Genomic DNA, 12,932 nt, shown 5'->3' with positions numbered 1-12,932 from the left:
GCAAATGGAAGTCAGAGTTCAGCCACACAGTGTCAAGCCAAAATGGCCCATTTTGAAATCCCCCTTGCACTGCTCTTCCTTATCAGGCAGTTTGTAATCTCGTCAGGCCCGGGGAGACATCCAATCTAAGGCCCCACAGGGATCATTCCTCCACAACACCTGAGAGGGGCGGGGCCTAAAATTAATCTCCATGAACTACAGTCAGATCTTCAGGATTCCTCTCTGCCTGCTGCCTCCTTCATAGCCTAAGCCTTGTCAATTTGGGATAGATGTACGATTTACATGATCCAAACATGATTCATTTCCTTTTTTTTCCCTCACGTTTTGAATATTATTATATTGAGTAATTGGCCACAGTGTTATACTGTTAGTTTCAATAAGTGTTGCAGACAGTCACAGAATATCATTTTAGTCTTAGTCTTATTGTGTACATTGTGTTTGAGAGCAATTGTCGTTTATTTGTCCATTTTCTGTTTCAAGGGTCCCAAAGGAGATGAAGGACTCGCTGTGAGTTGAAACTTTATTTTCCAACGAAAGATCTATTGTCGGTTTGGTGTTCTCTTTGAGTCAAGCCAGACTTGTCAGTTTATTTCAATCAATGCACTCTGAAGCCTTTACCTGCTGAATTCCAACACACAAACTATATTCTCCTGAGAATATGAAATAGTGGTACCATATTGTCTTGCCAGCGGGCGACCATGAATCTTCAACGCTGTTAAATGCCCCACCTATACGACCCCCAACTCCATCCTCCCGATGCCTGAAAACATTCCACACCGACGTGGAAACAACTCTGCTCGCGCCATCACTGTGAATTCTTTATTCCCATGGGGGCAATTGTAGATTTTATTGTTTTGTTGCACTGTGATTTTTCAGCAGGATGTTAATTTGACATTTTAATAAATTACGTGAGCGGCACCAGTGCTGTGGCGGAATTGCCTCAATCCGTCTCACAGCTGATCCCCGTGGCTGCCCCGCTCTCCCCATAACCGTGCTCCCTTACTCGTGACAATCTACATGTGTGACAATTACCCGCACAATCCATCTATGTCAGCGCCAGTTGCCCCTCTTTTCCATGTAATGGCGTTTCTTCATGGCAGCTTGAACAAAATGAGCTCAATAGAGGCCATCGCTTGTTCATGCAGCTGCGAATAGCTCTCTATTTTTAGGGCACAAACTAAGCCTGATTGGGATTTTTAAAATGGGACGGCTCTTTCTCCGTCTCATCTACAGCCCACAAATTGTAACAGCGCATGCCATAGATCATATAATATAATGCACTGAGCCTGACATATTGTCCCCGCAGGATCATCTTGCATTGACGTGTGAAGGCTTGTATTAATACAAGACCATGTGCCCAGAGCAGCGATTGAAACGTGTGACGTCTTGTGTCATGCAGAATTTAATTTACCGTAGTTTGGATCTATATTTGATGTGCTAACAGTTACTGACAGCCATGAAATAACCATACTACCTTCAAGAGCTCATCAACTGCCCCTAAAAGACCATCAGAATGAAAATAGCAACAACAAATGAAACCAATTTTAGTTTTTATAGTGTTTTTGTTTTGTTTTATGTTCACACTGCTGAGTGTGTCATTTCTTATTACTTGTAGGGGGAACCGGGTCTCATGGGATTACCCGGGCTCGAAGGTCTACCCGGTGCGAAGGTAAGCAAAAGCATCTCAGAAAAACAACAATAAAACATACAAAGAAACGGAGTGTTTGTTTTATGTTGAACTTACGGTCATTGAATAAATATGTGTTCTGTCAAAATGTTTATTGTTAACTCCTAGTTAATTTGTCAACCCAACATGTTTACTGATTTTTTGCACTGTGGTTTGAAAGTCATCAGTGAAGGGGAGTTGAGTGCTAAAATAAAATAATTTATTTATCAGGAAGTGATTATGTATGATAACATATGACAGTTGCCAAGGCTTGTAGTCGAAGATAGGATAAAAGATGCAGCGAGTGTCGCAAGTCTACTTTCCTACCAAAATATCATGTGAAACGTGGGTGTGGCGAGGAGCTGGAACATTTTGTATTTACCAGAAGAGACATTCAAAGTGTTCATTATAAGGTCGTAGAATCTATATCGCCTCTGGTGATAGTGGGTAGAAATAATGTTTTCATGTTAACCCTCAATTTATGCTGACACTGCTATGATGGAGAAACACAACTTTAGCTCTTTTTTATGTGTCTGACATAATTGCCATGTTTCTTTCAGGGTGATGTCGGTCCGTTTGGCCCACCGGGAATACCAGGGCCTACAGTAAGTCGGTTCCTTTTAGTCATGCTCATCAGATCCTCCTACACTTGCACTATACATTCATGTCCAATCCTTAGCACTTGTCATGGATGAGCTGGGACCTAAAGACATTCGACAATTCACGCTTACACTTATAATTCCGAGGTCAGACTACTTGAATTAATCCAACGTGCTTGTGTTTGGAATGTCAGGTACATGGAGCATTGGAACAATATGCACACTCCACAATGGAAGGCCTGAGTTAAGATGTACCTCTTGAATATGAAACAGATGTGCTAAGTCTGTATCTTAATGAAAAAAAATACAAGTACCACATAAATTGCGCAGATGTAACAAATATTGTGCCCATTATGTGTTCGTGTCAACCTACGTCTCAGCTTAATCATCTTTGTTTTTCCAAGGTACCACAGCACTACACAAGATGGCAGGTGTTTGTGATATGAAAAAAAGGAATGAAAAAAAACTGAAAGTTTTCGAGACGGAAAGAAAAGTGATGTTGTGGTTGCAGAAGTGTGTGCACCCTCTTATAACTGGGGATGTAGATATGTTCCGATTCAGCATATCATGTTCAAACCGACACTCACTAACCATGATTTTAAGTGCCTTTGCTTAGACCCAAATGAAGTTTAGATGGTCTAGTAGGATTTTGCTAACATATTGAGGGGGTTCTAATAGAAGCCTAAAGGTTTTCTGCTATTATTGACAGTATAAAATAAATTAATAAAGAAGCACTAAGTGTGTTCTAATTTAGCATGAGTGTTTCCTAAAATTTGTTGTACAGGTTGTAGATCATCACATCATCAATCGTGAAAAAAAGTTCTGAAGTGATTTATTTTTGGTCTATTATTATTATTTGTTTGTTACATATGACAAAAGCCTGGCATTTGAACAGGGGTATATCAACTTTTTCTATGCCCGGGATAACCTGCTGTGTGTTTGTGCTCCCATCTTGGTTCTATTATAAACGAGAGGCTGCAGAGTTCCTCCACATATGACACCATTGAGGGTCTGTCAAACACTGATGATTCTTTTCTTTTGCCTTTGATTGACAGGGGAAGCCCGGCCCTCGGGGAGAACCAGGCATCCCAGGAGAGCCGGTGAGCAGCAGCCGCCAACTCTCTTTGAGCTGTCAATCTGCACGTCATTCCTTTATCACTGCCAACTGACACGATGGTGCCTCTCTGTTCTCTGACAGGGTGAGAGGGGGCCACTCGGAGAGACGGGGTTCCCGGGACCCGAGGGACCGCAAGGTGTTGCTGTAAGGATTTACATGTATTCTTGGCCTGCGTTTATAATCACAGCTCCGTGTTCCCAAAACACCACAGCGGGATACCCAGGCTGGAAAATTGACTTTAGCCAACACACTGTGGTCTTTAAAGGCTCTCAGAAGGTGTTATTTTACCATTAAGAGACAACAAATACACAATGCAAAAACCACCGCTAAAGAAATTTCACATTTAGATGATCCATAAAAGATGTTTTTTGTAATTTTCCCTCCACAAGCATACAATGAAAAGCGTTTGCCAAGCAATCAGGATTATTGAGATATGCCATTAATTTGGAGATTAGCAGGTGTGGAGTGGCGCTGATCCAATCGAAGAAGCTGATACAAATTGCCTTTGTTTGTGTTTCGCTCCTTGAGCAGGGCAGACCTGGAAAAGACGGTACTCCCGGCTACAAGGTGAGTTGTGCGCACACCATCAAAATCTCCTTATGGAAAGTGCTTTACATCCGTCCATCTGCAAGGAGATGGCACAGCAGATTTTAATCCCAACCGTACCTCTTTCAAGTTACCCGAGTGCATTAAACCAATTTGCATTGTTTGACATTTTAATGATTAAGCTAAACGGAAGCCTACAGATGTAGGACTTTGGTGAATCTTAGTCTTTTAACTCCAATTACACACCTTATGCTGGCAGGTAATTATTCAATGTTTTAAACAAAGACAGACGGCATTTTTTTTTCATAACTCATCAAATTTATTAGTTACGGTTTCCTAAATAATCTTACAGACAAGGCATGCGGCATGCAGAAGTCACTTCATATTTCCCTTTCTGATTTACAACATTATGTCACAGAGCACACTAATGACTGCCCCAATAGTTTATTGTCTTCCTCTAATTATTAGTTAATATTCCTCCTGGATATTCTCATCCCTCCCTGCACTGCATTGTCTTGTTACATCTCACTAGCTTGCCGTCCGGATGTTTTTTGGAAGAGAAACAGTGCCATCTAGCAGGTGGTTTTACCTTTTTAGCCCAACCGCCTTAGATTTGTGGTTTCATGTAAATCTTTGGAAAGCAACTCAATGGGCAAGACGATAGATTTAAAGCTGCCATTGGGCTTTGGGGAATAGGGAGTGGTTTAGATTAAACGAAGGTAACGGGAGTATTGCTCCATTTCAAGAATCCATATCACATGCCAGAGTGTCTTGCTTGGCTCCTTCAATCCGGCTAGAAATGGATACGAGGATGCTCCCCTGAGTGTTGCACAGAGTGTGCTTAAAGAAAGCAATGAGGGGTGACAGGGTGGGGTTGGAAGACACAAGATGTTGTGACATGCAGCTCAAGAGCTTCACTTGGTATTTACGCTCCCCCACTTCCGCATATACAGCAAAGTAGAGAGAAGCCAGCAGGAGTGATGCAGAGCAGCCCTGACATTGCAAAAGGTGAAAGACTGCGGGAAGCTAGACAAACAATACACCTGGGCTGGGTAATAAGCAATCAGTTCTCATTCATCCGGGGAAAGCCGACGACTCTGTCACTAGAAACTTTTTCCCTGTTTTTGTTCAGTATGTGAATTTCTGCAATACGGGCCACACGGATAGAAATGTCATTTTTAATAAATAGTGTTTTGTGTTAGCATTGAGAAAGCTGTGCATATGTATTATGTGTTTGTGTTGTTGTGTTTTTTTTCTGATTTAAAGGGAGTACCAGGAAGAACGGGGGACAGAGGATCCAAAGGTGAACGTGTAAGTTCCCGACTGAAGATGTCTCACACTCTCAAGGGTTCTGAGTTCGAATCCCAGCTCAGTCAGGCCCATTCCTGTTCTCCCCATGGGAATGTTTGCTTGTACATATGCCTTGGGATTGATTTGCAACCAGTCTAGGGTATAACCTGCCTCCCCAGCACACCCTTGACCGAAAGAGGTCAAGCCAGTTGTATGATTCGGTTCATGTTTGGGGATGAAAAATAAGCAATGTAACCTCACCATCATTACTGTTACAATTGAAATCCTTTTTAAAGACACACATATTGTCTCCAGTTGTATTGCTCCTTTTATTTTATTTCAAGTTATCACATTTTAACACATTTTAGTTTAGTCACTCTAAATGTATGTTAATTCATCCATGTGCAGTATCTATCACAGTATAATTGCAACAACGGTAGATAACTCAAGCAGCATGTGTGGGTTGTTCGGGTTTTACACTCGTGCAGGGTGATCCAGGAATTCCTGGAGAGAGAGGTGTCCAGGGAGAGAGAGGACGCCCAGGAGATGGTGGCCTAATTGGCCCAAGTGGACCTGCGGGAAAAAAAGGAGATATTGGCCCTCCTGGACAGTTGGTAAGTCATGAATGTCAATGTCTGATTACACCGATACTTGATACTTGTACCCCTAGAGGCCATCAGCCTTCAAGTGAAGTTCAGCACAAAAAAGATGTGTTGTCTTTAAAGAGGTTGGAAATGTTACTTTCAATATACAGCCACCATATGTTACGCTTTATAGCCTTTCTATAATTCGCATGGCCCGTGTCATTTTGTATCAGTGCTACCGGGGGCTGCAGAAGGTTTTGCCATTCGCTGTCGCTATACATACACCGTCTGATGGGCGTCATGCATAAACGATTATCGCCGGGAGGAGGATGGTGGAATTTTTTTATTTGAAATTGGAATGCGTCTTGACACCCCTTTGCACACCGCTGCATATTATATGTTCTATGTAGGAAGGCACGAGTGGATCACGACTCACTCATTTTTATTTGCATGTTATTATTGTAGCTTATACCCAGAAAAACACAAAATGTATGCCCATGCGCATCTATACCAACATTTTGTGCTTGTCCATGTAAACTAAGCTTCTTTTGACATTTCTTTCTATACATCTAGCTTTTATCTACATTTAAAAAAAAAAAAGTATTTCCCCAACCCCTTCAGGGTGGTTGACAGTCATGTTCGTAATCGCGCTGGCATAATTTTCGACGTGCTCGTTTCTACAAACAGTCTGGAGGAGATCATTAAACTGAGAGACAAGACATGCATCTTGATTTCCATCGCGTTATAATAATTATCTAACTTTGCTGCAGCTGACATTTAACTCTTAGATGAAAATTAATTATCACATCTATCTACAGGGTGACCCCACCTTTATGGAAGAAATCAAAATGTTCATCAGGACTGAAATATTAAGGATCTTCGAAGGTACAAGCGGTTGCACAATTTTAATCTGTTTATTCTCCTTTTCATCGTGACAGCTGCCGTGTCTTGTCTTGTAGAAAAGTTGTCGAGTTCTGTCACGCTCCAGAAGCTGCCTGCAGGAATTTTAGCCTCACAAATCCAAGGACCTCCAGGACTGCCTGGCAAGGATGGCTTGCCGGGCTTACCTGGAGAGCCTGGTTCTCCTGGTCCTCAAGGTATGAGCCCAGTCGACCAAGGTCATCAGGCGTTATTTCATTACATCAATTATAAATGACATGCTTAACATGAAAAGCTTAAAACTACCCCCTGAAACTTTATTAATCCATTTTTGTTGCTTAACCTTATCTCCCTTATCTCCATCACTGAGGCCAATGCGATCTGTATCTCATTACTCTGCCAGTGGCACAGCACACTTGCGATTCGATTCAATTCAATTACTATGTGCTGTGACTTTGCATAGGACAATATGGCGCAATGCAAAAATAGTCATGTGCTATTCAACACTATACAAACAGCTTTCTTTTAATATTGTGCTACAATCTCTGTTTATAGTTTCATAACACACAGTTAATGGGGAAGAAGAAAAGAACGGTGAAAAAAAGGATTAAAAAACACAAATAATCAAACCTGTATTCAAGATGCATTTGGACACTGTTTGATTAATAACCTTTAGACTGATACTGTCGGTTTTTATAATGTTTTTAAAACTTGGAGTTGAGCTGCTTACTGGAAGTGAATCAAGTTTTGATAGGGTAGTTAGTACTTTTCGTTATCGGCTTGCGTTCAGACCAAGTGTGGCAGTAGCTCCTAGAATAAAAACAAAAAAAGTTGCCATGCTTTGCAATTGGCACTTACCTACCATTTACCTTTTTACGTACAAGGCTTCATTTGTATATTGTTTATAATTTACATTCTGCAGCTGTACATAATGTGGCCAGTGAGCATACGCCCCATTAATGCCTTGAACGCACCATTTTGTCGTGATCATTAGTGTCGGTATACAGCAGCTCCGGAATGAGGCAATCTTCAACAGCCTGTAATTGTAGGTGTATCAGTACGTGAAGGTAAAATGGCTGACATGTCACCGATTGAGAGATTAAATTTAGATCTGCAGCAGGCTGCCAATGTGCAAAAGGAAATCGTTTCAATTTTGTGGGGATGTTTTTCTCTTTAGACTGAGGGGCGGGCGGCAGAGGAAAAAGGCCAAGAGTGTGTGGCGCACGACGACTCTCTGGGAAATATGAAGACATATGAAGAATTGACTGTCAATAAGAGTTTTATCAGTGCGCACAGGAAAACAGTCTCATTAGTGATATATATTCAATCGGGCGGAGGGGGGGGGCTGGTAGTGATTCCACTGCACACTGGCTTTCTTCTTCCCACTGTGTTTTGCATCTACCTCACAACATGTTTACACAGCTATAATATGAAATGCTGCTGCCCCCATTCATGAATAATACAGCTAATGTAGGCAACTAAAAAAAAACCACACTATAAATATGTGTGCTGTGTTGATACCTCCCGTTAACACACCTAGCTCCTGGATTTTTGGTTGCTTGTTTTATTTTCTGTGCCGTGCAAGAGTGTTTTATAGGGTGGTCTTAATGCAGCCTTGCAATAAACATTTACTGAGAATGAAGAGGAACGTTATCTCCCTTGATAAATCAAAAATTCAACAACTTCCTAATTCTTTCTTTGTTGACTCCACTCATCTGGGGAGAGAGTTTGGGGAGTAATATTTCCTCATTATTTCTCGTCATCCTCTGCTGGAGACTGTGATCCTCTGGAACATCCAATTTGCCTTTTCTTCCTCAGCCAAAATGAATTGTTATGGTGAAAAATAAGCCTTCTGTTAAATGTACAGTGCCTTTTCTATTTTGTTTTTGGTTTGAGTTCTACTGGCCTCAGACTGTCTGCCATACAGATGCATGCTTAAAACCATGCATTTATTGTCTTTCATTTTAGCCCACAATTTTATTTGGTTTATTTTTAGATTATTTTAGGCATACCTGTACATCAACCACACCATCCCTCCATGTACATATACATGTATATATACATATACTACATATACACTACCGTTCAAAAGTTTGGGGTCACAAAATTGTTTGGGTGACCCCAAACCTTTGAACGGTAGTGTATATATTTATTTAGATAATTATTTATAGATTATATATATAATCTTCTGTGTAAAAAATCTTATAATATATATGTATACCGTAATTTTCGGACTATAAGTCGCACCGGAGTATAAGTCGCACCAGCCATAAAATGCCCAAAAAAGTGAAAAAAAACATATATATGTATATAAGTCGCTCCTGAGTATAAGTCGCCCCCCCACCCAAACTATGAAAAAAACCGCGACTTATAGTCCGAAAATTACGGTACTTATATTCATAGATTATATATAATCTTATACAAATATAAGATATAATTTATAATATTTAATTCATAATATTTTATTATAATAATATTTACACTACCGTTCAAAAGTTTGGGGTCACCCAAACAATTGTTTGGGTGACCCCAAACTTTTGAACGGTAGTGTATATATGTAGTATATGTACATATACGATATAGTATATACGTATACGTATACAGATACACATATACATTTATGAATACGGATTTGTATACCTATAAACATACATACTATATGTACATATACAGATACACGTATATGTTCACGTACTTATATTTATACATACATATATGTACATATACATATACTTTGTTGACACTTTGTTGTCATAACATCATTTTGTATTGGAGCGTTTTCCGTGTCCATTTAATACTGACTGAATTTGTGTTTTATGATTCTGTTTTGTATCCTAGAATTGTCATTCACTGTAAATTGTGCCACAATATTTAATCTTCACTTATGCTTAAAGAAAGATTTTTTTAAAGAATAGAATAATAAATAATTGTTGTAAAAAAATGCCATGTGCAAATGTGCAGGACTGTGATCCAATCAATCAAGTCTGAAATCTCTGTAACACTATTATTTTGCTACTAACAGAATTTGTCCATTATTGCCAGTCGAAGCAATTTGTTTCCAGCCAAATATGGAAACAATGGCAATTTTGGCACTAAATCAGAGTGCAGCAATCTCGATTGCTGCCCAAATGCATTACTTAGAATTTCTTTTTTGCTCAAGGTTCAGAGTATTCTCTCCTCCAGAGTGTCTCCTCCCACTGCATGAAATCCCCCAGGCTGTGTGACTGCTGAAAAGAAGTCTCATTATTGCAACAAAGCTCCCCCCACTTCCACCCCCCTTCCCTTTTTCTCGTTCACGCTCACTTTTGGAGCGATCGCAAGCCCTTTTTCAGAGATTTTCTGTGACACGTAAGCGTTGAAGCGTTTCTGCTTTGGGCCAGGCAGCGCAACGCTTGATGCTCCCGTCAGCGCACACAAGATGCACACCATTCTACTGCTGGTCCTGACTCCATTACTGCAAGGACCTCTTGGGGGGAATATTCACACATTCTAGTGTGCATGTTGCTTCCGAAGGGTAAAGAATGAACGACTGTGCATGAAGTTCTAAAGGAGGGGTGGGGAACCTGTTTCCAGTCAGGGGCCATTTCCTTCAAGGGTCAAATCAGATTTAGGAAAAGAATAATGGGAAAGTCAATCTCTCTCATGTTTATGATGATACATTATTACCATTTGTGGCCTAAATATTTTGGCCATTTTTATAACAGAACCGCAAAGGAGGAAGTGCACTGAAAATGACATCACAGTTACTCACCAATCACCGCTCACTGTTTTTCTGAAGGAGATCTGTTTTTTCCCTAAGCTTCTGTGATTTCATATTTGATTGACAGGAAGTGATATTCCACAAACATAATATTAATCAGACTATCATCTTTAGACTCGTTGGTCTGCATAGAACATATTATTGTAAAGAGTGTTGGTGGGGTTGACTTGCCCTTTCTGGTTAGTGCACAGTGACTGTAGCATAGCAAATTACATGCAGCGCACAATTGATTTGACAGGGTTAATATTACATTATTATTTTTGTTTAATCAAGTGCTCAACTTCTAACTTTTTGTGTGTTTCCAAGTGAGCTTGTGCTTGACTACTTAACAGCTTGTTTCATCATATTTGATTCAAATTCGAAGAGCGTTTACTTCGACTCGTTTGGCCCGGTGAATATATTTATTTTGTCCCTTGGAAAGTGTTGCATCTAATTGTGTTTGTCGAGTGAATCCGTCTTTGATGATTTTCCAATCTGATCAGCCTGTGCTCTGTTGTGGAATCTTGAAAGCTGTGCGCCTATGTGGCTGTCGTTGACTAACGCACAGATGGCTCCTTTGATGATTTCCACTTTTTGACGGCATGTCGGTATGTCTTTTATTATTCAAGGTAGGGGACCGACAGTGGGAACACAGTAGCCTGTTTGTATGTCAACTTGCAAAGCTGCTTCGCTCCAAATAATCACAGAGCTGCTGTTTGATATTGTCGTCATTCGGGTGTTATTTATAGCATCCAGGAGCTAATGCGTAGAATTCCCTGGACGGATGTGAAGGTGTCAGAAGTGTATCACCACCTTGACTCTCCTTGGATAAATCCTTGTTGTGGGATTTGTGCTAACAGTACTAATATATATGTCCATTTTTCTTGCACACATGACTGCACAGTCAGCATTTCAGTCGTTTGTACAATAAGATTTTGTGGGGTCTTTCCACAGGCTACAGAGGGCAGAAAGGAGAAAGAGGTCAGGTTGGTCTCGGGCTACCCGGTGATCCAGGACCTATGGGACCACCAGGTAAGACTCTCAAACAAAGCTTGACAAAACTATATCTGCGTTTCCCAGCCTTAGATGCACAGTAACTTAAATTTACTTGGTGTCAAATCTTGGCTTGTTTAATTGAAATTTAAGGAATGGCTTTTGGGACTACCAATCAATCATTCACGGATTACATAGTCTTCTTCAACCTTGATTGTTCCTCTTGCCAAGACTTGAGTACAAAAAAGCAAGATGGAATGTAACTAACCCTAACCCATCATTTTTAAATTAACTTGAATAGACAAGTTTAGCCATCAAGCATGTGACCTTGCAAATAATCTTCTCTCTAAATGGACACAAAGTCCTTACTATACATCTTATAGAAATGTTACCGGAACGGTGAGGCCAAATGCTTTTATTTTCATAGGATGAAAAGCTATCAACTCTGCAGTGTCCCTGTGCTCCTCAGTGTTGGCCATCCTTTAATCAATTGCTTTCAGTGTTGCCCTTAAGCTTAAGTGCGTTGATCAGCCTCGCCACTTTCATCAACGTCGAGTTTTTGTCAGCAGCACCGCTTTGATGAATGCTTCTCACACTGCGCACACGCTCCATTCTGACAGTACATTAACTGACGAACGTCGCGGAGCCATTTCCATTAGCGTTAAGATGAGCCTGAATATGGATGATTATATTTTCATGCCTTGTTACCTTGAACCCGAATTTATCGTGGTTGATACGTTCCATCAGCAATGTGTGTAAATCTGCAATATAGAGAGATCTTTTTTTTTTTTTTTTTTTTTTTTAAACTTTGGAAATGTATTTAAACACAAACGTAATTAAACTGACTTTTTGTTAGGTATTCCCACCTAGTTGGCAAAACAGGCTTTTGAATGTGAGTCCACCCTAAAAGATCTACAACCAAGTGCCTCCATTTACTCCTGACAGACTAGCAGTTACATTCCCAAGTAATAAAAAACGAGTTTAATGTTGCTCTGAAACAAAGGCCTCCCAGATCGCATCACAAGATGCCAACTTGTCCCCTGCTCTCACGAAGTGAATAATAGCATCCCATAGGCGTGATGGAGCGATGACAAGTGGGCAAGGCCTCTTTGATTTTCAGCCTGTGACAGCAAAGTTATTACTGACCTTAATGCCGTTCGTCTCATCCATGGAGGTGCACAATTTATGGGCAGGGCTCTCTTGCCCCCTGTGGAAAGCACAGCTGTTGATGCACTTGCAGAGAGCTTACATGGATTCAAGTCAATGAGGCTTGAGTTGCTCAACTATTATGTTCCTCCAGGATTTTGCGGGCAGTTTTCCGAAACGTTGAAATAAAATTTGCCATTTTTTCCCCCCTGAAAACTTCCTTTGTTTACAAAAACTCAAAAGTAGAAAAAGTAAATTTTTACAAATGTGTACCGTAATTTCCTAACTATAAGGCACATCTGAATATAAACTGCACCAGTTATTTTATTTAATTTTTTTTGTATCCTTTGGTCATGTTTTTTTTCCTTTTCTT

General features: G+C 40.4%; 1 protein-coding gene across 5 annotated transcripts in view; it reads left to right on the top strand.

Annotated features, from left to right (window-relative positions):
- The window catches only part of LOC119134386 (collagen alpha-1(XIX) chain-like), a 76,620-nt gene that overhangs the window by 59,163 nt on the left and 4,525 nt on the right, over positions 1-12,932 (top strand). For 4 of the 5 annotated variants that reach the window (XM_037271034.1, XM_037271033.1, XM_037271032.1 and 1 more), the window contains 11 exons: positions 481-507; positions 1,616-1,669; positions 2,227-2,271; positions 3,321-3,365; positions 3,464-3,526; positions 3,914-3,949; positions 5,195-5,239; positions 5,707-5,832; positions 6,621-6,687; positions 6,762-6,899; positions 11,375-11,452. In XM_037271034.1, coding sequence (XP_037126929.1) covers positions 481-507; positions 1,616-1,669; positions 2,227-2,271; positions 3,321-3,365; positions 3,464-3,526; positions 3,914-3,949; positions 5,195-5,239; positions 5,707-5,832; positions 6,621-6,687; positions 6,762-6,899; positions 11,375-11,452 — 724 coding nt within the window. Of the gene's footprint in view, positions 1-480; positions 508-1,615; positions 1,670-2,226; positions 2,272-3,320; positions 3,366-3,463; positions 3,527-3,913; positions 3,950-5,194; positions 5,240-5,706; positions 5,833-6,620; positions 6,688-6,761; positions 6,900-7,858; positions 8,172-11,374; positions 11,453-12,932 lie in introns of those variants that run through there. The other variant, XM_037271035.1, reaches the window with a different exon arrangement.

Source organism: Syngnathus acus, chromosome 15 (genome assembly GCF_901709675.1).
Source record: "Syngnathus acus chromosome 15, fSynAcu1.2, whole genome shotgun sequence".
In the NCBI taxonomy this organism is placed as follows: Eukaryota; Metazoa; Chordata; class Actinopteri; order Syngnathiformes; family Syngnathidae; genus Syngnathus; species Syngnathus acus.
This window is presented reverse-complemented; position numbering and strand designations above follow the sequence as displayed.